Here is a 27,401-nt window from a genome sequence, read left to right on the forward strand (position 1 = left end):
TTGGCACAGATTGTGCGGTTGTTCAACGATATACTGTTGGTTCATCTTGCAAATGGCACGACTGCATGATTGATGTTGTTTGCTTGCATGTATCTTGCCACTTTCTTGTGAGCTAACTTTCCGATTTTAGCCAAGTCAGTAATTTTGAGCCACAATCGTTGTATCTGTTGCTCTTTGTCGTATTCGATCATGGATAATTTACCAAGGGCTCTGTTAGTGAGCCCATCAGTAATGTCCACATTGGTGGTGATGATATATGGCTTTCTGATGACTGGTGGGAACTCGTAGGGTAGTCCGCCAGCGTCGATAACTGACATTTTAAAGAGTTTCTGGTGGACGTGTGCTTTTTGCTCTGCTTTCGTACAACCCCAGAAGATGTCTTGTGCGATTGATTCCACTTTCTTATTTGTGGCCCTGAGGATTGTGCAGTTGTACCTCGTTGATAGAATTATTGCACAAATAAAGTCGTATATACCGTTTGGGCAGAGGCGATCGGCTTCCTCTTGAGCGAAGAAATGCAACTCAATAAGTTCTTGCTCGTTCTGATATAATTTAGCTCCATTACACAGATGAGAACATGATGTTCAATTGCCACATAACTTGATCGAGTTCATAGTATTTGAGACTGTGCCAGAGAGTGGGGCCAGTGATACGCTGCTTTATCTATTTCTAGACTAGGGTCACTTGAACTGGAGGTAGCTGACGTAAGTCCCCGATTAGGAACATGTCCTGCCCACCGAAGCTCATTTCGACATTTCCAGTTATCTGTTTTAACCTTGCATCCATTTGCGATAACAGCTCGGCATCGATCATACTGACTTTGTTGATTATTAGCTCTTCGAAGTAGTTAAACAGCAATCTGTATTGTTGTGAGACTTCCACCGACAGAGGCAGATTTCTCAAAATGGATATCTTGAGGGCAATGTGCACAGTACTTCCGTCTATTGCAATGGCAGCCTTACCAGTTGAAGCACATGTAATGTAGGCATTACAGTACCCATCTGTATTACTGAAGCAGTTGTATATTTCCATCAAGAGGTGAATCAAATGTTTTTCCACAACCAGCTGGGCCAGTCAAAAATATTTGAGTCTGTTCATGATTGGGAGGTAACAGACTCAAAATTACATGCATGAGTAGAATCTTTAGCTTGTCATTGGCCATTCTCATTACATTGCAGTAGTCCTCGTTGTTCACCAGGTTTTCGCGTTTCTTTGCAGTTGGCCCAGCCTCATTGAGTGTGATGAGCTTTAGATCCTCATTCATGTCGCTCTTTCGATGATTGTAAAAGTTTCAAAAGGGGTCTTCTCGCAGTCACATTACAAGGCTGTGCAGGTCATTACCACATGCTTCGTCAGGGTCACCGTTGTTGTTTTGACACATTGTCTTACATATTTCAGTCATTTTGCAAATGTCCAAGTCCAATTCATACAATTTACACTGTTCTAGTATGAGCTGTTCATTGTTGTCATAGATCTTGACATATTTCATCTCTGACAGTATCTCTGTTTCCTCATTGCAAAATGTAATGTGCAGCGTTACCATCTTGTGCTTGTACTCTTTGAGATCCTGAGCAAAGTCAGTTTCGATAGCGTATTATGTGTGGATACTGTCGTTTCTTGCAGATCTCGTTAGCTCTGCATGTGTAATTTGTGACAAAGCATGGGAGAGTAATATGATCCAAGTGGTGTTGGTCTCTTCTCGTATTTGCCAAACCAGTTCTCTTTCCATATGTCACACGAATCCTCTGGAAAGTTCTCTTCATTCATATCTTCATTGGACTTCCTCTCTCTCTGTCGTTTGATCGGCCAAGCGGTGAGAATATAAACTATCACCGCAGAGCTCTCCGACATGGGCTGATGCAGCAAGTACCAGGTGGCTTTTTGACTTTTAATCTCAATGCTGTTGAGCATGTCAGTGGATAGTTTTCTCGTGATTTCGACAATGTCGAACTGTGGGTGCTCGTTCATGATCGTAATGATCTGTCACTGCAAATTGCGCAGTTTGTCTTATTCTCGTACTCAACGACTTATGTAGCGCAAGAGTATTGTTGTTGTTTTTTGGTTTTTAGGAGCATTAGCAACTAAGGCCATATTGCTCCGGGATATGCGGTGGTCATTCCCTGACCTTTCCGCATCCTCCGTATTTGGTGGTGACGGGCTCGAACCCCGGTCTAATCAAGAAGCGTGTGCTATGCACTGCTGCTCCTTCCCACCTGGCTACGGAGGCGCCTGCAAGAGTATTCCTCTGTAATGTAATAAATTGGATGTCGGTGTTTGATTTCAAACTGTTACAGATGAATGGGTTGAACAGATTGTGCCACTTCTCACTTGGTTGATGTTTGAGAAATACCTTGGGCCAATTTATGCCAGCTCTGAGCACATCCAAGTAATAGTCATAGGAATTTACATCATTCACTCTGAAGAAGGCATCAATGTCAGCGTAATCATTATCCTCTATATTTTGCCACATATTATATTGAGTGGCATATAGCCTAGCCTCTCCGCAATTGGAGAACTGTTCTCCTGTACATAATTAATACTCACTTTGGTACATTGTTGTTAGAGAGAGTGGCATTGCTGGTTAAAGGCACTGCTAAATCCAATGCTTGATTTTCTGTTTCTTTTACACAATCTCGATAGCCTTTCTTGTTCTCACACACTCATTGCTACCTCTATCTTTATTTTCTTAGGTTGGCTTGCTCAGTACTCTCAACAGTGTTCTGTATTTGACTTTGGCATCATTGACACAAAGGTTATAGCAGTGTGGCATTCAGCCCCTTTCACTACTCAAAAAATTATCGATATGAAAACATCTAGGCACCTAACAATGGAAAATAATGAAAATGCAGATTTTAACAATATAAATACAAAATTGTTGCAATCATACTATTCAACAAATGGTTGCAATCAAATGGGTAATTAGGCTATTGGCCTAACCTCTTCCAAACATTGATTCGGTTCAGTAAGCTGTGACCTTGTGCTTAAAACATTACATTGTTCATACTAAATATTTCAGACTGAAGTATGATGCTAATGTCACTAGCCTTGATTTGGTAGAGTAAGTAGCAGGTGTGAGCATAAAACATTACATTGTTCATGATTTCGGTTGTAGCTGTTCGATTTTATAAAGTTCTGATTTTTGTCAACGTTGTTTACCCATAAAACATTTTTTCTGCTTACAGGGTACATGCAGGTTTTTAGTTCAGGTTATTAAAAAAATGTATATATAATTTTTAAATGCTTTAGTTTTTAGAGTATATACAGTCTAACAACTTAAATTTCCTGAGATAAAGCAAGGACAGTAACTTAGACATTTTAATCATGGGTGTGTGTGGTAAGAACTTGAATATTATTTACTTATATGGCTGTACAAAAGTATATTAATTAACTTGATATAGTGGCACATTGCATATATTTTTTTTTTTTTTTTTTTTTCCCCTGGAAATAATGGCACATGAAAAAGATATAGTTAAAACACTACTGACTTGAAATGTCAGAATCACTGTGAACTTTCCTTACTTTCTTGTATAATACTGTAATATTACTATGACTTCCTTCTAGTAAAAAAAGAATTTTATCAGTACCTAGATTTTGTTTCTTATTATTTAGTATATTTGCTATGTGCTATTTAGCATAAATGTGAAATATTGCTAAAATATTTCTGATTAATTATTATTATACTGTTGGCTTACATTATAGGGCAATGAGTATATGATATTACACACACACATACTTGCTGATGAAAAAGGAATCATGGTAATTCATCATGATCTAGAAAATTTGGGCAGATGGATTGAGAAGTGGCAACTGGAGTTTAACATTGATAAATGCAAAGTACTGCATATGAGTAGAAGTAACCCCAGAGGAACGTACCAACTGTGTGGTACTACACATAGGGTGGTAGAAAATGAAAAAGATCTGGGAGTAATTGTGCAGTCAGATACGAAGTTTTCTGAGCAATGCAAATAATGCCAGAGCAGGTCATGGGGGTTTTGTCAATGATATATATATATATAGGGATTTTGCTAGCAGGGAAAAGGAAGTGATTATTCCTTTGTATAAGGCAGTGGTCAGGCCATGCCTTGAGTACTATGTACAGGTCTGGAGGCCTCATTTTAGGAAGGATGTAGATTTGCTTGAGTGTGTACAGAGAAGGGTAATGAGATTGGTGAGGGGAACGATGGGGTCCTCTTACCAAGAGAGGCTTAAGTTCTGCAAATTGCAGCGGCTGGAGACTAGGCACCTGTGAGGTGATCTGATTGAGGTGTATAAGGCCTTGAATGGTTTGAGCATGCTGAATTCTGATGGAATTCTTCCACTTGCTCAGATTTTAAACCTGAAGTGGCATAAATTCAAATTGAGGAAAGACAGCTGTAGAATAGATGTGTGGAAATTTGCCTTTAGCCAGCGGGTGATTAATTGCTGGAACAAACTTGCATATGTCATTGTGGGAGTTGATAGCTTAAATAAATTCAAGAAGGAACTGGACATTTTTATAGGGAATGGTTCTGTGAATTTTTGGTTTTTTTTTTTGGCTGATGCTACATAAGCTCATGCTTGTTTTCTTGCATCACATGCCTCTATTACTGTTACTATTACTATTATAAGCATTTCTGATACTACTTAACTGTTTACAGTAGGTAATTAGACTAGAGGACAATGATTTTTGTTACATGACATAATTAGAATAATTTGTAGATAAATGCATCAAGACATTGCTCATTTTGGTTGTTATTGGCCACTGCCACTCTGTGTTCAACCTTGTATGTTTCTAAACAGTCTGTTGCCTTTCGACTACTTCAACATTTCTCCATATGTAAGTAGCAGCATCCATGATTCAGCACAAAAGTTGTTTGTGATTTTTCTAAATGCTTCAGATTTTCTTGCCATTTGCCTGCTTTTCAGCAATACACATATACATAACTTTAAATGAATTCTATAGCTGTGTAACAGTTGAGAATGGTATATACATTCATATAATGTGTTTGCTTAAAATTACCTGTTAGTAACCTCTTGAAGTATGGTTTTATTTTTGTGGAATATCTTTGTTGTGAAACATCTGGGTGTCAGCAACTTTGAGACATGAGCATTGATGAGTTTTGAACAATAAATCTAACCAGGTACGAAATGTGAAAATCTAAGCACAGATAGGAAAATGTAGAAAATGTATAGCAGTTCTCAGGCTAGTCAGGACCAGTGAAGTTACTAAACTACTTACAAGACCATCTTAGTAATGCCATATTTAAATAATAATAATAAATAAAATGACAAAGAGAAAAACTAAAACAGAAGTGCAAGTACTGTAGGGAATACTTTTGCCAACAGCCCAAGAGGATACCCTCCCCCTCTCACCAATAGGAATAAAAGTAATGCCTTTGTTTCCCCTGTGAATAACACACAGCACTTTCTGAATATGATTGCATTCCGAGAATTAGTCGATCATCTGATGCTGTTTGGATGAAAAGTTTGTTTGCACCATATTGAAATAAATAAACTTTGCATTAAAAAAAAAAATTAATTAGTCTTAAAAATATCCATTTTGTGGCTATTATAGTATAATGTACAGTCAGTCCTCATATAACACGTGTTTACACTACATGAATTCGATCATACATGATTTATAAATAGGGGAACAATATTGTATAGAACATGAACCGAATTCGCTTATGCACGATTTACCTTTGTGTTTACAAGAAATGGCAATCGAACACGGAGTCACCCCAACTGAATGCAACACAATAGCAATGAAAAGAAGATTCTGAAAATGTATTTGTTTGCCTTTCACTGATATAAAAAATATGAAATTTTTTATATCAGTGAAGGGCAAACACATTTCACCATAATAACATAAAAATCCACACAATTCCAGTTACCAGTATTATCGCAAATGCAATTAGATCAAGTTTTTACTACCAGTTTATAACAGATTCCACTAGCAGAAATGCAACTGGAAATTGTTTTTGTTTTATGGTAGTAACCCCCAGAAATGTGCTTTAGTAAAATGTGAGGTGTTAATAATGTGGCTAATTATTATTAACACCTCACATTTTATTATTCAGTTGTTTATTCAGTTGCTACACGCGTGCAGCTTTGTTTATGTGTATCAAGCGTGCCTCCTCATTTTGTATTTGTGCTTTATTCCTAAAAATGAGTAAAATACTTAAAAGGTATGAAAAGGAAGCATCCTGGTGAAGACACTACAGATTTTTTTTTTTTTTACTATAATGCTCATTTACAATCTGTTCGAAATAACGAACATTAAGTAAATTTGATGTATGACAATTGTCAGCAGGATTGTCTACACTACAGATTCAGAGAGAAAAAGAAAAGCAATATCGATAGACAGAGGCAGACTGGGTCAAAAATTCTTACCAGGGAAAATTTGTAGTGGCCTCATACTAGCGTTTATGGCCAAAATCACACTTCTGACCTTCAGTCCACAGGGGTTTCCCTGGTAAGGCTTATAGCCAGTCTGCCTCTGTTAGAGAAAAAAATACGAAATTATGAAACACTTTGAACGAAAAGAAAGAACATGTGATATTGCACATGCTACTGGCCTAAATGAGGCAGTGCCGAGAATTAGAAAGAATGCAGAGAAAATAAAAACAACTTTCATAACAGGAACAACTCAAAGTGTAATAAAATCCATTAGATCAAGACACACAAAGAATTGGAAGAGATGGAATGGCTGTCATCTATTTGAATAGAAAATCAAACAAAGAATAAGTTTGCTTATGATAGAAGCAAAAGCATTAGCAATATTTTATTACGTAATAGTCGTAATAAAATACTTACATATTTTATTACGATTATTTATTGTTTGGTAATGATTTGGTTCCAAATGTGTGTTCAGTCTTGGGTAACCTAACCCTATTTTTCCCCTAGGGCCTGTTATTTATATTGCACGATTTTGCATTGCACGAGGGTTTCTAGGAACACAACTATCATGCTATACGAGGACTGACTGTATTAGAATCGATGGTATATTTTGCAGTATATGAAGTGAAATAATTCTGTACACGCTTGATTGTAAGAATAAATTTAAGGATCTCATTTCAAAATTATAATGATCTGTATGAGTAACAATCTATTTTTCCATTTTAATTTTTTTTTTTTTTTTTGTAATTTCAGGCCAGTTATAAGTTTTCTGTTCCTTATACTTGGACGTCTAGAGAGTTGCTTCAAATTATACTAAGTAAAAAAGCATATTCAGCTGGTTTAGATGAAAGCTGCATTGATAATTATGTACTTAAAGTTTGTGGTAGAGATGAGTATTTGTTAGGTTCCTATCTTTTTAGCCAATATAAGGTAAATATTCTTCTTTTTGGCAAAAGTTATTAAACAGTTTGATGTTAAGAAGATAAATCAGCCAATATTAAAAATAAATATTTACTCAACAGTTGAAATAATCGATGTAGAGTAAAGCTGTATTTTTGTATGTGGAATACTACAGTCAATTATTAGGCTGTTTAAGTCTGTAATTACTTAAATATTCCTTTATATATTTTTATGTTTTTTTTTTTTTTTTATTGTGAAATAATATTATTTAAACTTTAAACACTTGCATATCTTTAATAACTTTGTAGAATGACAGTGAACTGAATCAAAGATAGTTGTCTAATATGATGTTTGAAATACATGAGTAATTAAATGTGCAAACTTTGCAACTATGTTAAATTGATCATTTAATGCAGCATTTAATGTTTCTCTGTATTTAATTACTATCAGTAATTAAATATCAGTAATATTTAATTACTTTTAATTAAATTAGTAGATGTGCCACACACACCTTTAACACTTACTAAATTAGTACTCAAATTTAATTATGTAAAATGTGTTTATTATATGGTTTATAATAGTTAAGATGATTATTAAAATAATGGAGAATAAGAAAGAAACATTGAGGTCATGCTACTACTTTGTTTCAGGTTTTGAATGCTTAGTTTATTTCACTATGAAACAAATCAAATTCAAAAATCAGTTAATGTATTTATGTGTTTCAAAATAAAAAGGAAACTTAACTTTTCTTTATAGAGGGCTTCGTGCATCAAAATATAAATTGCTTTGCTTAATTATAAAATTTGTATAGAAATATATTTTAAACGATAAAATTTTATAGTGTTAACTCAGTAAATGTAAAAGAACTATTAGAAAAGCCTGTTGAATTCAGTGGGAGGTTTGGTGATTACCTTACAACTTGTTACCATTTGCAGTCTTGTAATGTTGCCACTACAATATAATATGCAATATTATAAAGGTAAATTACTTGCTGCTGGTTGGGGTCTTATTGCAGGCATACTTGTTGCATATCAGAATATGTATGCTTCTGCAAAAAATGCTTGGTCCATTGTTAATTGAGCACCTTTTGTAGCTATCGAAACAATGGAGTTGTGAACACTTTTTTTACTGTGTCTGGCCCTGAATGTGAACCAGTAGTGGCTTACAGCTTTGTTAACACCTCTGCTGCTGATTTCAGTAACTTATCCTAGTTTGATAACCTATCCTTACCATTTTTAATCAAAGTTGAGATACAAGGTTAATTATTTTCATGAATGTGGAAGACTACCATAATGGAATCCTGCATAGGATAGGTAATGTTACTTAGCAATTAATATTGCCTATTCACAGTTATGCCAACTAGATTAGCTGTGAGCAGTAGTTCAACACTGAGAAGTAATTTTAATTTTTTTGGCCTGATGGAATTCCAAAGCAAATTCCACAATGTCAGGTAGTCAATTAGTTCATCGAATTGTACTTTGTGTTGGATCATTATTTTGTGTATTTGATAATTTTATTCTTAATAAACAAATTACATTAACAAATGTGGTGTGCAAGTGTTTTTCTTATATAATTTTGAATTAGTGATTACAGACCTTTTTAACCTTTGCAGCAGAGAAAATTATGGAGTCCATGAATAAGGATGTATTGCAGGAACACATAAACAGGAAACATCTACTGTTTCCTATACAAGAAACAGTACAACATGATTGCAGGGGGCAGGAGATATCTCAATGCAGTGGTTGAAATCAAATAAAATTCTATACACTTTTTGATTGTGGGAATCATTCTGCTCTTATTGAAGACATGCTGAGTACTAATGCTCAGTGTAGTGGCTTGGGCTTTGTTTTAGGTGGTAGATGATTCTCATCAATGGGTGCAATACCACTACAGGCAACCCCCGTATAACATGGTATTTCTACAACATGGCTTCTCTAACACTTGATAAATCGTGGCCATCTTTGCACAACATGGTACTTGTATAACACAGTTAGAGAATTGGCAAACCTCGCATAACATGGTATTTTTGAGCTTTTGTGTGGGGAAAACCCTGCTATTATGTTGGATGTAATTTTTCAACATTTCCATTCTTTTTTGCAAATCCCCGCTGTTGACTCGCTAGTTGTTATGCAAAAAAAAATTTATTGGGAAATCCCCATGTTAAGTTCTGTGCTATTGAACTTGTGCTTGTTTGAGACCATAAAAAAGTGCGACTTCAAAGCGTGCAGTTCGTGACTTTTAAGGTTTTTGGTTTTTATTCGATCGTTTTATAAATTTTTCTGGGTATGTTAGCCGAGTGGGCAGGAGCGGGAGTGCAGTAGCACACGCTCTTTGAGTAGACCGGGGTTCAAGCCCCTGACTGCTGAATACGGTCGATCTGCCAACCCGCACTGGACCAGCGTGGCAGATTATGGTCCATTTCCCTCAACATGAATTGTTGAGGAGGCTTCCATCCTGCAGTGGGTTGATAATGGCTGCACTTTACTTTTTTTATTACTAAATTATTATTACTTTGTTCATATTGGAATAATTTCTTTGTTGTGAATTAATTTCCAGCCCTAAATTATGCCTAACGAACTTAGGCAAAGTTTAGGTAACTACTGATTTATTTAAAGAATTGTTTCGTGCCAGCTGCGGAAAAATCTAGATTTCAAAGTTTTATTACTATTCTGTAATGTGCTAGGCCATCCGAAATAATGTTCCTACCACCTACAACTTCTTTAATTCAGCCATTAGATCAAGTCATTATATCCACCTTTACAACTCATTACATCAGAAAATTGTTACAATGGATTTTGGAAAAAATAGATTCTGAATCTATTGAAATGATGGAGGCATGAAAACATTTACCAATTGGACTGTATCGGAATCATGGCTTTATTTTACCCAAAGAAGTAAAACCGCCAACATTAAATGCACGTTGGAAAAATTTGGCCGGAGTCAGTTCATTCAGGAAATATGGTCGAACCGGCAGAAAATGGAATCAGTGCGATAGTATAACTTGCTAAGTCGGTAGAATAGGAAGGTTTTGATGATACGACTACTGAAGACATTCGAGAATTTCTGGTAGAAAAAGAGGCTGGCGAAGCAGATGTGGTGGAAATGGCATTGGAGGTAAACCAAATCAATTCAGATGATGATAGTGCAGATGAAAATTGTGAAGTTACAAATTTTACACTAAAAATTTTGTGCTTAGCAGCAATGAAGAGAAAGAAAATTAAATGAATGTACATTATCTGACATATATGTATCACAGTTTGTAAGACGTTTGTTCAGTTATTACTATTTTTAATAAAAAGCATGTGGGAAGGCATAAACTTAGCTGAGCAATTAGAATCTTATTTTTTGAATGTAGATCCTTCCACTGAAAGGAACACAAAATTCAAAAGGGAGCTTCCCGGAGCAATATGGCCTTAGTTGCTAATGCTCCTAAAAACCAAATAGCAATAGCAATCTGACATATATGTATCACAGTTTGTAAGACATTTGTTCAGTTATTACTATTTTTAATAAAAATTAAGTTTTTGATGGTTATAAAAAATAGTGTATTTCTGTTAGCTTTTGGAGCATAAACCCCCCTTTTTGTACTGGTTCTTAGTTCCGTATAACAGTTTCGCACTACACAAGATTTTAGAGGAACCTAACTACCGTGTTATATGAGGGTTACCTGTACTTTGCTTATTAGAGGCTTTGAAGTGGTGAAACCCATGTTTAGTGGCCAGAGCAAAGTTTCAGATTCCTCCATCCATCTCGTTCAACTCAGGAACAGTAGTACTAGTACTAACTAGTACCACTACTAATAAAAAAAATAATACTAATAATACAGTACTACAATATAATATTAATACGGTCAAACTCATTTATAATGAATATGGTTATAACAAGAGTTCAGCTATTGCAAGCAAGCAGAGGAGAGTTGATTGGAAATTATGTATTTTATGAGCTACATTTCACAGTTAAAGCAATCATGGCAGTTAAGAGCTTCACAGGTGTAATAAACAAATATTTAAGCCATTACAATGAGCAGTGGCCAAACTGCTGTATGAGGACTAAGATCTGTTATTGCTTTGCCCATTTGTGACATTTCCTCCTTATCACTTAACACATCTCTGTTGATGGCAATTTGTGTAGCCCTTTTAATGACTCAATTTTTTTTAGAGCGGTACACTACCACAAAGAGCATAGTCCTCATTCCAGTGGCATGGTGGAAATCCCTGAACATCCCATGTGATGGGAGTGCCTATGGGGGTTATAATGGTTACCCATAGCGGGAGGGGGGGACAGGATAATTCTGCTATGCAGTTGCCTCATTTGAATAGAGCATGCACCCATGCTGCAGGTGCATATTTGCATTTAGCTTTTTGTTTTCTTTCCCCAATCACTTCACCCAATGCTCTTTTGTACTGTATCTCTCTGTATTGTTATGGATTTTCAGAAGACCTAGGGAGAGAAATTAACCAATGAAAATTTTCTGTATCAGTATGAAACATTCAATTTTCAGATTCAATAAAAATGAAGAATCCAGTGCAATTTCAAATCTTTGTTTGGGAACGTGTCTTTTTAAAACTTTAGGAAAAAACACTTGAAATTTTTAAAAATAATTTTGCTTCTGTAGTTTAGGTTTTGTTGTGCTTTGTTAAATTCAGTTTTTTTTTTTTTTACCTTTAAATGGCAAGGGAAAAAATAAAAATTAACAATCAGCCAGAAAGTGAATATTATTTGTGACTTAGAGAAGAATGGAACAAGCAGTGCATCCATTTGCAAAAAGTCAAGACTGAACTCATCAACTGTGTCAACCATTTAGAAAAATTGAAAAAGAATTACTAGCTTTTTTAAAAAAAACATCATTGTAAAAAAGTTGTGTAAATATGATCTGGATAAGGCTACATTGAAAATAAATTGTATTCTTATTAGTGACCCTTTACTGAAATTACAAGCTGAAAACTGGCTCATCAACTTGGATATGCAGATTTTGTTTGCAATAATAGGTGGCTTGACAGATTTAAAAAAAAAAAAAAAGAAATAATATTGTTTATGGTAAGATAAGTGGCGAATCCGGTGGTGTGAATGAAGAAATGATTAATGACTGGATTGAAAATGTGTGGTCAGATATAAGAAAAGGTTTCTGTGAAAGTGACATTTTTTAATGCTGATGAAGCCTGTGTGTTTTTTCACCTTTAGTTTAAAGGTGAAAAGTGCACAGACAGAAACTTATCCAAAGAGCAATTGATTGTTTTGGTTTGTTCAAATATGAGTGGAACTGAAAAAAGAAAACTCTTAGTAATAGGCAAATCCAAGATGTTTTAAAAACATTAAAAATCTTCCAGTTACACACTAAGCTAACAAAAAAAGCCTGGATGACATCACACATCTTTGAAGAAGAAGTGCATAACTGAGACAAAGAGCTTAGAAAAAGATAGGAAAATTTTGCTGGTTTTAGACAATTGCCCATTACATCCCATTCTTGATAATCTAACCAACATCAGACTTGTATTTTCACCACCAAATTGAACTTCTGTTCTCCAACCAGTGGATCAAGGTGTTCTTAGAAGATTTAAATGCCATTTTAGAGAACTTTTAATATTGAAAACTATAAATCCATTAAAAGAAAGGAAAATTTTAAAATTTCAGTTCTTGATGCCATCTGATTCATGAGTCAGACATGGGATAAGGTCACATCACAGACCAACGAAAAACTCTTTTAATAAAGCAGGACTAAAGCCCATGGAAGTCGATGAAGAAAATGACGACAATATTCCATTAACAATGTGGTTGAAGAAACATAACTTGGATACTGGGATGTATGCTCGATTATGAGACTGTTGACAATAAGTCGTGACTGCCAAAGCGTCGATGGGTGAGGACAATCTCTAAGCTGTTAGAGATAGAGGCTTTTGAAGATGACAGCAAGGAAGAAGATAGTGGTGAGTGTCCAGTTAATGTAGTGTCAAACGCAGAGGCACAAACTGCTTTAAAAACTCTTTCTTTATGATGTTGAACCCGAATTTCAATTTTATCTCAGTAAAATGAAAGACATTACTCATAAATTTCACCTTAAAAGAAATTTGAAACAAATGAAATTGGAAGACTTCTTTTGTTTTTATTTAAAAATGAAATTATTTTTTCGTTAATTATTTACAAGTGCATAAATACATCGAATAAATTATTGTGTAATCACGAGCTATGGTTATTCATTATTGTTTTTATTCCTTTTTCATAAGTACTATATATATATATATACAGGGGAACTTCTATTACGAACTTCTATTTAAAGAATTTCTCTATATTACGAATTTTTTCGCAAAACATTGCACCTTGAAACGAAATTACATGTAAAATTAACCCCATATAGCGAAGTGTTAGTCTCTCTATAACGAATTTTTAAAAAAATTAGTAAAAGCATTTTTGAAGATTTTCAAGCATTTACTGCTAAACAGCCGCTCAAATATACGACCTCCTTCCCTCCGAAATTACGCATTAGCATCTGAAATTAATCATCCATTTGGTGAATACTTGTGGCCATTGATGCCCGTAGGAGGGTCTTTGTTTCATTTTTGTTACAGTTATAAAACCAAATGGGTTTTGTTAAAAGTGGTCATAAACTTGACAATAAATAGGGTAGATTTGTAAATTGATGTTGGCTCAGGGGAAAACGAAATTCGCTGTGGTAAGCCTTTAGCGTGCTGTGGCGACAATACATAGAATGCTACTATAGTCGGTTTTTAGTAACGCCTACTGAGTTACATTCGCTTCTCACCTCAACTGTACCATGTGACCTTCCTGTCAATCATTATGTGATATGTCCGTTCTCATCTAATTGGACTTATAGTAGATGGTTTTCATGAATTATTATTTTTTATTTTTTTTTTTATTTCGTTCTTTTAGAACAATTTGTCATCAATCACATAGGCTATATGCTCTTGTATTTTTTTATTTTTTCTGAAAAGTAACATACAGCATACATTAACCTTAAATTTTCTTTCGTGCGTGTATATACGAATGAAAGTTGTATATTTCTTCAAAGTGATTGATAGGAAAAGTCACGTGATACTGTTGAATTGGCAAGCGAACATCATTGAGTAGGCGGTACTAACAATTCACTATATGGCCAGCGCAGCGAAGTTTGGTGTATGTATGAGCAAGAGCTGCAGTAATTTTTACATTTGCGGAAACAATGTCGAAGAAAAAGTGTTTAAGTATTAATGATAAAGTAAAGATTCTTCATGATATTGACCAGGGTTTTAAGAAAAAAGATATTGCAGAGAAATATGGCATAGCTGCAAGCAGCTTATCTAAGATTTTAAAAAATAGAGAATCAATTTTAAATGCAATTGAAGGAGGAGCAGACAAGAAGCGAATTAAGTTGCGTATATACGAAGATGTTGATAAAGCTGTTCTAAGATGGGTGCAAATGATACGTGAAAAGAATATACCAATATTGGGTCCAATAATTAAGCAACAAGCTCTGAAATTTGCACGGTCCCTGGGACATACAGAATTTAATGCGAGCACTGGGTGGCTAGATAAATTTAAGAAGTGCCACAGAATTGTGGAAAAGGTTATTTGTGGAGAAAGTGTTAATGTAAGTGAAGAAGATTGCAACAGTTGGAGGAACAATACCTTGAAGATTTTGGAAGAATATGAACCTAAGGATGTTTTTAATGCGGACGAAATGGGTTTATTCTTTAAATGTTTACCGAATAGAACAGTTGCTTTTAAGGATGATAAATGTTTTGGCGGAAAACAAAGCAAAGAAAGAATCACTGTGCTAGTTGGAGCAAATATGAAAGGAAGGGAAAAATTAAGACTTTTACTAATCGGAAAATCAAAAACCCAAGATGTTTTAGAGGCACAAAATCTTTGGAAGTTGACTACACCTTTAATAAAAAAGCATGGATGACTAGTGATATCTTTGAAGACTGGATATTAAAACTAGACAGGCATATAACAAAAGAAAAAAGGAAAATCGTGTTGGTAACTGACAACTTTTTTTTTTTTTTTTATAGTTGTTTGCGCATCGGCTTCTGTGGTCATATTGCACCTCCCAAGGTTTTTTGCAGTACTTTAATCCAAGCCCGAGGCGGGAATCGAACCCGCGACCTTTGGGTTGCCGGGCAGGTACTTTACCCACTCGGCTAGCCCGGTTGGCAACTGACAACTGTCTGGCACATCCTGCCAGTATTTCTGGCAAACTTAAAAGTGTGATGTTATTGTTTTTACCACCAAACATGACGTCAAAACTCCAGCCAATGGACCAAGGCATTAATAAATATATTAAATTTCATTATCGAAAGAGAATAATAATGAAGATTGTCAATACATTATCAGAAAATAGAAACTTGGAGGTTACAATTAACCTTAGAGATTGCATCTTTGAACTGGCAAAAGTTTGGTCAAACGATATCACTGAATACACTATTCAAAATTGTTTTTCGAAAACGGGATTTGCATTGACTACAGCAGTCACATCAACTGGATGAACAAGATGAACTGCCCCTTTCACAACTGAAAAACTTATGGACATTATTAGAATCATCCAGAAACATCGAAAATGAAATAACACTGGATAGTTATGTTTATGTAGATCAAGATCTGACTACAAAAGAACATCCAAATGAAGATGAAATACTGCTGAACAGTGTTAGACACGACCATGATCACAAAGAAATTAACGATGACACTGAAGACACATCAGAACAACCCGTAGAAAAGCCAACTCGTGAAGAAATAATTAACGCTTTTAAAACGGTTCGTATGGGTCTACAGTTTTGTGAAAATGTTCCTGATAATGTTTTTAATGCTCTGAACAAATGCGAGGTTTTTTTTTGAGAATCATACATTTTTTAATTGTACAGTGCAAATGAAAATTACAGATTTTTTTAATTTGTGATACTTACCGGTGAAAATTGTGTAAACGTAATTTAAATAAGTGTTTTTGAAATAAAATACATTAAAAATGAATGTAGTTTCATTTTCTAATTAAATAACAATTTCTAATAAAAAAAGATATTCTCTGTATAACGAAATTTCTCTATAACGAATTTTTTCGCTGGATTTATCGAATTCGTTATAGGGAAGTTCGACTGTATATATATATATATATATCTGTGTGGATGTTCTTGATAAATGTGGTGAGTAACAACAAAAGTAACATATAGGAGGAGCCGGACAAACATTTAGAGGGTACGGTTGTGTGAATTTTTTTTTTGGCTGATGCTAAAGCTCATATGCTTGCTTTCTTGCATCACATGCCACGATTACTATTACTATCCCAGTTTCGGGAAGATCTTCTGGCAATATATATACAATATGATCTAAGCCAGAAGGCCGAGAAGCTGAGATATAGTGAAGAGTAACAAGGTTGATTATTGATACACAGGCCAATCATTTAATTCGTGGAAAGGCACTCATCATCAGCCATTTTCAATGCACTGCAGGATGAAGGCCTCTCCAGCAACTTTCCAGTTCCTTCTCTTTTGTGCAATAGCCATCCATGTACTACCCACAATCTCTTGAATTTTTCTGTCCATCTCTGTTGTGGTCTTTCAGGTTTCCTTTTAGCTCCTTCCTCTTGGGTACCATTCTGTTATTTTCTTAGGCCATCTGTCATCATGTCTTCGAACTGTGTGTCCTGCCCAAGTCCATTCAGTTCTTTAGTTTTGATAAGAATGTCCTTTACTTGTTTTTGCTGCCTGATCCATGTGTTTCTTTTCTTATCCAACAGTCTGATTCCTAATATAATTTGTTCCATTCTTCGCTGTGTAGTTTCAGCTTCTCTTCCATTGTTTTGGTGAGTACCCAAGTTTCACATCCATAAGTCATGGTGGGGAGTATACGTTGGTTCATTATTTTACGTTTCACACAAACTGGGATATTGCTCCTCAGTATGTGACTATATTTCCTGAATGCTATCCATCCAAAATTTATTCTTCTCTTGACTTCCAGCCATTTATCATTATTACAGCTAATAACTTGTCCCAGATAAGTATATGACTCAACCATTTCAATTACTGTTCCTTCAATGATTATATCCCTTTCTGTGGCATACTTGTTCAATATTACTTTTGTTTTAGCCATATTCATCTTTAGTCCAAAATCCTTACTAACTATGCATAACTGACTAAGGTTTCTTCGGGATCATGGCTTATGATCACAATGTCATCTGCAAATCGTAAATGGTTTAGGTACTCTCCATTCACATTGATTCCTTTCTGTGACTAGTCCAATATTCTGAAAGCTTCCTCAAGGGCAGTGGTAAACAACTTCGGAGATATTGTCTCCTTGTCAAACTCCTTTCTCAATTTTAAATTTGCTACCGTCTTTATCTAGTCTAATAAAGGAGGTAGTATTATTATATATTTTCTTCAAAATCATAATGTATGGGGTGTCTATGCCTTGTTTTTCCAGTGCCTGAAACATTGCCTTATGCTGTATGGACTCAAATGCCTTTTTATAATCCACAAATGCCAGGTGTAATTATGTTTTATATTCATTTGCTTTCTCCATTAGCTGTGATGACCTTCAAGATATTAGCTTGGATGACCTTCAAGATATTACTTGAAGGTCATCCATGGTTGAGAACCTTGTCCTAAAGTCAGCTTGCTCTTTCGGCTGATTCTCATCAAGTATTCTTTCTAATCTATTAGTGATGATCCTTGTGAACAACTTGTAGGTGTGGGATAACAAGCTAATTGGTCTATAATTTCCAATTTCTGATTTGTCTCCTTCCTTATGCTGCAAAATTATGATTGCATTATTCCACTCCTTAGGGGTCACGGCTTTCCTAATGTATTTTGTGAAGCCTTGCCAGTTTCTGTGTCATATGTCTTCCTCCAAAATTTTAACAACTCTACAGTAACTTCAACCGTCCCCGGGGCTTTCTGTTCTTCATTTTCTTCAACACATGTTCTACCTCATCAGGAAGGATATCGGGTATGTTGTATGTGTTGCAAATTTGTGATCCATCTTCCCCACTGCTGGCATCATTCCCTTGCTCCTTATATAACTCTTTATAGTAGTCTTCTGCTATTTGAATTATGCCTTCTCTGCTATTTATAAGCACATCATTGCTATTCTTCAGAATCAGTATCATTTGTCTTTCTGTATTACTGCTCATGACTGCTGATTTAAGTCCTTTGTTTTCCCTTAATACTTGTTCTACTTTTCTTGTGTTTGTTAAATCTTTTTATGTGCTCTCTGAGTCTCTAATGGCTTTGCATGACTCAGTATACTCAATTTTGTTTTTGTCAGTGTTTATCTTGCTCTTCATTTGTTGCCTTCAATTCATCATGACAAGTGTTTCTTGACTAATTTTTTCATCTTTGGATTTCTTTTTACCTGTAGGTTTCTCCAACTTTATCACTTTTAGAAAGTTGTTGCATTCCTCATCCATATCTTTGTCCTGAAAGGTCTACAGAAGCTCAAACTTGTTCCTAAGTTTCAGTACATACTGTCTTTTCTCCCCTTCTGTTATCTCAAAGACCTTCATATTATTTACTCGAGTCAGTTTTTTCTTTTCTTATATATGTATCAAGCGTGCATCTTACCATTCTGTGATCACTTCCAACATTTACCTTGTTCAGGACAGCAATGTCGTTCACAACATATCTTCTGTTAGTGAGAATGAAGTCAATTTCATTAGTTATTAATCCATTTAGGCTTTTCTGTGTCCACTTTCTGTTCACCTTTTTCTTGAAAAAAGTGTTCATTACTGACATTCCTCGAGATTCAGCAAATTCCACAAGCTTTTCACCTCCTTCACCAATTCCAAAAATTTCCTATAGTTTCCCTTTCTGTGCTATTTTGTCTCTTTCCAACCTTAGCATTGAAGTCCCCCATAATGCTGGTGTAGTCAGTTTTCTGTTCATCTAGAAGTCTCTCAATTTCATTGTATATTTCTTCATCATCATGGCTTACTGTTGGTGCATATATCATTATAACCTTTAGTTTGTACCTCTTAGAAATCCTGAGTAGAAATTTTGTTTTTTATATCTTTGTGGACCAAAAAGCCAACTCCACCTTCACTGTTTCCATTGGTGTACAGCAGATAAACAGATTGATTCCATTGGTGTACACTTGATAAACTTATAAGTGATTCTTTTCTTCTTGTTTCAGCCAAGCCAGTGATATTCACATTTTCTAATTTTTTTTTTGTTTCAGCTCTAATATCCTCTCTTCATCGATGATCAATCTTACATTATAACAGGACAAGTTCAGTTTCTGTGCATGGCAGCCTGGTTGTACTCAGAGATTCTTAGCACCCTCTGATTCCACTCTGATCCTCTCACTGCCATAAGAGGGAGAGTGACAGCTGCTGGTGACTGAGGGCCATTTGTTTTGTGTTGTCATAAAGTGCTGGAGGGTTTGGTCTTTTCTTCTTCACGCTGATCAGGCGTCTTGAAGAGAACCACTCTACATGTTTGTTGCCACCAAAGTAATGTAATAGGGCTTACCAGTGAGAAGGTGTGCATGAGTGGATTTTAGGGAGAAAGGCCATCCAGACTTCTCCTGAATCTTCTAAAATAGAAAGATATTGGATCCATCAGTGTTTTAGACTGAGTGTCTGATAACACACAGAATGCCTGTTCCCCCTCTAAGCCCTGTAAAGGCACTGCTGTCATACAACCATTCAATATTTGGTGAACTGTTGGTAGGTGAAGGGAGGGTATATAAAGAGTGAGCATTGTCTTATTTGCTTTTGTGTTCAACATGGTATAAGTACAACAGAGTCAGAGGTTTATGGAGACAAGCATTTGAAGAAAACTGTGATATCCAAATGGCACAGGCACATTAAAGAAGGTTGAGAATCTGTGGCCACAATGACCACTCTCTCAGAGATTTATCAAGAAGTTGGTTTGTTGATGACAAGTGTATACATTTCAAAGGAGAGTGCACTTGCAGACATTGGTAACAGATATTAAAATTAAGGTAGGTTTATTCATCTGTCTTGAATTCTTTTTCATCATATTTTACAACAGTAAAGGACCTTTCTACAGACTTTTTGGAGATGCTCAGGAATAATACAGTAGACTTTTGAAATAATGGCACATTGAGATCAGATGTTTACATACAGTGCAGGTGTCCTGCAGTGCCAAAAAAAAAAAGATAATGTAAGTCGTGTGATTACTGCATTTGTTTTAGTTTGCCATTTTGAAAGTGAATTCTGTACTGATATCACAGATTATGCCACTGTTTTACATTTATTTTAAATTAAAAATGCCTCACTAAGTTAATAAACCTCATACAGAGAAGAAAAGAACAACATTAAAGCTTCGTGACAAACTTGATAAATAAAGAAAGTAGAATGGGGCGTAAGTAGAAGTGTATTAATGGCATTAATACACTTCTACTTACGATGTTAGAATATAACATCGGATCGTCAACCTGTTTATGTTTTTTTATGTGCATTTAATAAAATTGCATTCCTTCTCATTATTTCTGCATTAAATATATTAAAAATAAAACTTTCTAGATAACAGAAAAATTGAAATAATGGCTCCTTGAATCCCCAAGGGTGTCATTATTCTGAAAGTCTGTACTGCTGAACAACTTGATTATTTTTATAGAAAATTAACATTTTATATAAAATACTTTGGAACTGAACTGATTTAAAAATGGTTTTTGATATTGTTATATTAATAAGAATTGTGTACTGGATTTCATTTCCACTGGTTTCATTAAACATTATTTTTCTTTCAGTATATAAGGCAAATGATTGCTGCAGACAAAATACCAGAACTGGTTCTTATTTCCATTTCTAATATCCAATGTAAGCTTTAATGCATATATTTTTATTTACTCAGTTATATTAATTTTTATTTGGCTTTGAAAAGATTTTTTTATTCACTATTTTTGCAATGATTTTTAATTATATGATTATATTATTATTATTATTTTAATTATTTAATTATATAATAGTGGTGTTGCAACACCCAAGGGTATGAAAAAGCAGCAGGGAAGAAATAATTTAGGAAGCATAGTGGATCCATACTTATAGGCTCTTTCACAGGTAAAGAATAGATATTTTTATTCAGATAGGTAAAAGGAAACTCAGGACCCATTGAATAGCCTACTATTTTTAACATTTCATAACCTCTGCTAACTAGATGAGCTGGTTAGTAGATGTCATGTGCAGCCTTGTGGATATGACAGTCACAAACAGTATAACAATAAGTAGTTCATTCAAACTTGGATATAAAATCCCTAGAAACTACAGGTTCTGGCTGTAACCAAGCAAACACTGAAGATTTGTTGATTTACAAACTGGTATGCCCATTATAAAACAACTTAGATATGAAGACAGATTATGATAATGAAGAGATAGTGACATTTTACTGAATAAAAGATTGTTAGCCGAGTACAATTAGAGAAAAATGAAATTAGCATTAGCATTAGTAGAGGCATTTGATGCAAGAAAGCAAGCTTATGCAGCATCAGCCAAAAAAAAAACCACTACTTCACCCCTCTGTTTGTTCAAAATACGTGTCCAGCTGAGCCTTAAACTTATTTAGGCTATCAACTTCCACGACAAGGGATGGAAGTCCGTTCCACCAACCAACCTCTGGCTAAAGGCAAATTTCTGCACGTCTATCCTACATCTGTCTTTCCTCAATTTGAATTTATGCCCTCTCAGGTGATTATTCTGAGCGAGAGGAAGAATCCCATCAGCATTGAGCATGCTTAAACCATTCAAGGCTTTATACACCTCTATCAGATCACCTCGCTTGGTGCCTAGTCTCCAGACACTGTAATTTGCAAAACTTAAGCCTTTCTTCGTAAGAGCACTCCTTTGTTCCATTCACTAATCTTGTTGCACTTCTCTGTACTCGTTCCAGCAGCTCTACATCCTTCTTGAAATGAGGCCTCCAGACCTGTATACAGTACTCTAGGTGTGGCCTGACCATTGCCTTATACAAGGGAATAATCACCTCCTTATCCCTGCTAGAAAAATTCCTATATATCATTGACAATACACCATGAGCTACTCTTGCAACCCGTCTGCACTGCTCAGAGAACTTCATATCTGCCTGCACAACCACCCCCAGGTCCCTTTCATTCTCTACCACTGTCAGTGTAGTACCACAGAGTTGATACGTTGCTCTGGGGTTGTTGTTTCCCATGTGTAGTACTTTACATTTGTCAATGTTAAACTTCATTTGCCACCTCTCAGCCCATCTGCTCAACCTTTCCAGATCCTGTTGCAGCAGCATAGTGTCAGTAGTGTCCTTGACAACCCTGCCTACCTTTGTATCGTCTGCAAACTTTGACATTAAGCTTGATATACCATCATCAATATCATTTATGAATACAGAAAACAATAATGGACCCAACACTGAGCCCTGAGGGACTCCACTATTAACATTAGTCCATGACGAGCAGTGTCCATTGATTACCACTCTCTGTCTTCTCCCCCTCAGCCACCCCTTTATCCACAGCAGTTTGCCTCCAGTCTCACACAGCTCCAATTTGTGCAGGAGTCTTCCATGTGCAACAGTATCAAAAGCCTTTCTAAGATCCAAGTATATAATGTCAAAGTTATTCCCTGCATCCAGTTCCTTTGTGACTGCATCATAGTATCCAATCAAATTGGTCAGGCAAGACTTCCCCTTAACAAAACCATGCTGTGTCCGAGCTATAACTGAAGTCTTGTTCAAATGATCCTGCAGTGCCTCTTTAACTAGTGCCTCCATTAATTTTCCTGGAACAGAAGTTAAACTCACAGGTCTATAATTATTTGTGTCAGCCTTTGATCCTCCTTTGTGAATTGGGGTCACATTTGCACATCTCGAGTCTGTGGGTACCTCCCCTGAGTCCAAGGAAGCTCTCATAATTATGGCTAAGGGTTTGCTTACTTCCTCTGCTGCCTCCTTTAATATAACTGGATAGATCCCATCCACCCCAGGTGCCTTTCTTGTGTTTATCTTCAACAATTTCTCCTCCACTTTACTCTCAATTATTACAAGATTCTCTAGCTTACTGCTAGAGTTGAATACACCTCTGGCTTTCCCCTTGCTAAATAACTCCTGATGTGTGAATGTCGATGCAAAATATTCATTTAGTTTGTTAGCTACCTGAGCAGGATCATCAACAGTTGAACCATCAATATCCAGTGGACCAATCTGATTCATACCTTTCCTTCTTGAGTTTAAATATGTAAAGAACTCTTTTCTGTTTTTCTTTGCATTCTTTGCCAAGGATTTTTCGTAGTCTGCCTTTGCCTGCCTAATCTCCTTTGTGACTTGGTTACAGACCAACTTATATCTATCATAGGCTTCCATGTCACCCATTAATTTGTATGTATCCCATGCATTTTTCTTCTCTGCCACATGTCTCATTAGTTCATCTGACATCCATTTTGGCCTAAACCTTGAACAATATTTCTTAGTTGGTATGTAAAGCCTAGTAGCTTCCAAGATAAGTTCTTTGAATGCTTCCCATTTTGAATTTGCTGTTGGTAACATCATCAGTTGGTCCCACTGTATAGAATTTAAATACTTTCTCAGTCCATCATGGTCGCCTTTACGAAAGCAATAACCCTTCCCTTTACCCCTAATGGTAGTTACCTCTTTGAGTAAATCCCACTTCAGCACACTGTGATCACTGCCACCTAGTGGTTCATTTATCTGCAGATTCTTAATGCATGGAGAATGACTGCTGATAATCAAATCAAGAGTATTCCTCCCTCTAGTTGCCTCCCGAACATGCTGATGTAGAAAACAATCATCCAATAAATCCACAAAAGCCTTGCTAGTGTGTGAGTGACCAGCCCCCAAATTCCAGTCAATATCTGGGAAATTAAAATCTCCCATTATAAGACTCTCTGATTTACTGGCCCACTCTATTTCCCTGTACAGTTTCTTATTGTACTCATCAGAGTCATTAGGCCTATAGCACACTCCTACTCTCAATTTTGATCTCCCAGTGCTTATGTCACACCAAACTGACTCGTCACTGCACTGTCCAGCGATGTCCACTGGCTTCACTTCCTTGGATTTTATGTATGTCTTAACTAATAGCATAACCCCTCCTCTCTTCCTATCCAGTCTATCCTTTCTGCTGATACATTCACTGTAGAAACTGCAAACTTCTGTATGGTGAATTGTTAGTACCGCCTACTCAGTGTCATCTGCATGTCAATTCAACCGTATCACATGACATTTCCTATCAATCTTTTTGAAGAAATATGTGACTTTGCATACAGAACTCCCCTCCCTTTAGGTTAGTGTGTTTATTTCATTTTTTTTGCTTGAATCCCTCCTGAATAGTGGCATAACATAAAGTGATCTCTTCTGCTTTTTTTTTTTTTTTTTACTATTCATTTTCAACTAGTCAAAAAAAAAAAGATTAGGTTATGTTATGTCACTTCTGGAAGGATTCAAGTGAAAAATGGAATAAACACACTAACCCAAAGAAGTGTACCGTATACTAAGGATTAACTCAAACACTCAGCACAAAAGGTAAAAAACCTGTTTTAGCATTAGCATTAGCAGAGGCATATGATGCAAGAAAGCAAGCTTATTCAGCATCAGCCAAAAAAAAAAAAAAAAAAAAACCACTCCCATTTCACCCCTCCGTTCGTTCGAAATACCTGTCCAGTTGAGCTTTAAATTTGTTTAGGCTATCAACTTCAACAACAAGTGATGGAAGTCGGTTCCACCAACCAACCACCCGCTGGCCAAAGGCAAATTTCCGCACATCTATCCGACATCCGTCCTTCCTCAATTTGAATTTATGCCCTCTGAGGTGATTATTCTGAGAAAGATGAAGAATCCCATTGGCATTGAGCATGCTCAAACCATTCAAAGCCTTATACACCTCTATCAGATCACCTCGCCGGTGCCTAGTCTCCAAACTCTGTAATTTGCAAAACTTAAGCCTTTCTTCGTAAGAGCAACCCTTTGTTCCATTTACTAATCTTGTTGCCCTTCTCTGTACCCGTTCCAGCAGCTCTACATCCTTCTTGAAATGAGGCCTCCAGACCTGTATACAGTACTCAAGATGTGGCCTTACCATTGCCTTATACAAGGGAATAATCACCTCCTTATCCCTGCTAGAAAAATTCCTGTATATCATTGACAAGACACCATGAGCTACTCTTGCAGCTCGTCTGCACTGCTCAGAGAACTTCATATCTGCCTGCACAATTACGCCCAGGTCCTTTTCATTCTCCACCACTGTCAGTGTAGTACCGCAGAGTTGATACGTTGCTCTGGGGTTACTGTTTCCCATATGCAGCACTTTACATTTGTCGATGTTAAACCTCATTTGCCACCTCTCAGCCCATCTGTTCAACCTTTCCAGATCCTGTTGCAGCAGCATAGCGTCAGTATTGTCCTTAACGACCCTGCCAACCTTTGTATCATCTGCAAACTTGGACATTAAACTTGATATCCCATCATCAATATCATTCATAAACACCGAAAACAACAACGGACCCAACACTGAACCTTGAGGAACTCCACTAATAACATTAGTCCACGTTGAGCAGTGTCCATTGATTACCACTCTCTGTCTTCTGCCACTCAACCATCCCCTTATCCATAGCAGCAATTTGCCTCCAATGCCACACTGCTCCAATTTGTGCAGCAGTCTTCCATGTGCAACAGTATCAAAAGCCTTTCTAAGATCCAAATATATAATATCAAAGTTATTCCCTGCATCCAGTTCTTTTGTGACTACATCATAGTATCCAATCAAATTGGTCAGGCAAGACCTGCCCTTAACAAAACCATGCTGCGTCTGAGCTATAACTGAATTCTTGTCTAGATGATCCTGCAGTGCTTCTTTAACCAGTGCCTCCATTAATTTACCTGGAACAGAAGTTAAACTAACAGGTCTATAATTACTTGTGTCAGCCTTTGATCCTCCTTTGTGAATTGGGGTTACATTTGCACATCTCCAGTCTATGGGTACCTCCCCTGAGTCCAAAGAAGCTCTCATAATTATGGCTAGGGGTTTGCATACTTCCTTTGCTGCCTCCTTTAATATAACTGGATAGATCCCATCCACCCCAGGTGCCTTTTTTATGTTTATCCTCAACAATCTCTCCTCCACTTTCCTCTCAGTTATTACAAAATCATCCAGCTCACTGCCAATGTTTACTTTACCTACATCATTCTCCTTCCTATATAACTCCTCATGCGTGAATTTAGATGCAAAATACTCGTTTAGATTGTTAGCCACCTGAGCAGGATCCTCAACTGTTGAACCATCAATATCCAGTGGACCAATCTGATTCATCCCTTTCCTTTTCGAGTTCAAGTATGTAAAGAACTCTTTTCTGTTTTTCTTTGCATCCTTTGCCAAGGATTTTTCATAGTCTGCCTTTGCCTGCCTAATCTCCTTTGTGACTTGGTTACAGACCAACTTATATCTATCATAGGCTTCCATGTCACCCATTAATTTGTATGTATCCCATGCATTTTTCTTCTCTGCCACATGTCTCATTAGTTCATCTGACAACCATTTAGGCCTAAACCTTGAACAATATTTCTTAGTTGGTATGTAAAGCCTGGTAGCCTCCAAGATTAGTTCCTTGAATGCTTCCCATTTTGAGTTTGCTGTTGGTAACATCATCAGTTGGTCCCACTGTATAGAATTTAAATACTGTCTCAGACCATCATAGTCGCCTTTACGAAAACAAAAACCCTTCCCTTTACCTCTGATGGTAGTTACCTCCTTGAGTAAATCCCACTTCAACACACTGTGATCACTGCCACCTAGTGGTTCATTTATCTGCAGGTTCTTAATGCATGAAGAATCACTACTGATAATCAGATCAAGAGTATTGCTCCCTCTTGTTGCCTCACGAACATGCTGATGTAGAAAACAGTCATCCAATAAATCCACAAAAGCCTTGCTAGTGTGCGAGTGACCAACCCACAAATTCCAGTCAATATCTGGGAGATTAAAGTCCCCCATTATAAGACTCTCTGATTTACTGGCCCACTCTATTTCCCTGTACAATATCTTATTATACTCATCAGAGTCATTAGGCCTATAGCACACTATAGCACTTTTTTTCCCTCTATAATCCCTCCTGAATAGTCTCATAACATGACATGTACCTCTTTAATATATGATACCACTTTAAGTTAGTTTGTTTAATATAACAATTGATAGGA

General features: G+C 36.2%; 1 protein-coding gene across 1 annotated transcript in view; it reads left to right on the forward strand.

The window, feature by feature from the left end:
- Positions 1–27,401, forward strand: part of Pi3K92E (phosphatidylinositol 3-kinase 92E) — a 251,963-nt gene that overhangs the window by 67,642 nt on the left and 156,920 nt on the right. Inside the window, exon 5 of the mRNA XM_090388098.1 lies at positions 20,977–21,046. Within this exon, the coding sequence (XP_090244224.1) occupies positions 20,977–21,046 (70 nt within the window). The remainder of the gene's footprint in view (positions 1–20,976; positions 21,047–27,401) is intronic.

Source organism: Mastigoproctus giganteus, chromosome 13, assembly GCF_048544385.1.
Source record: "Mastigoproctus giganteus isolate SK-2022 chromosome 13, ASM4854438v1, whole genome shotgun sequence".
Classification (NCBI taxonomy): Eukaryota; Metazoa; Arthropoda; class Arachnida; order Uropygi; family Thelyphonidae; genus Mastigoproctus; species Mastigoproctus giganteus.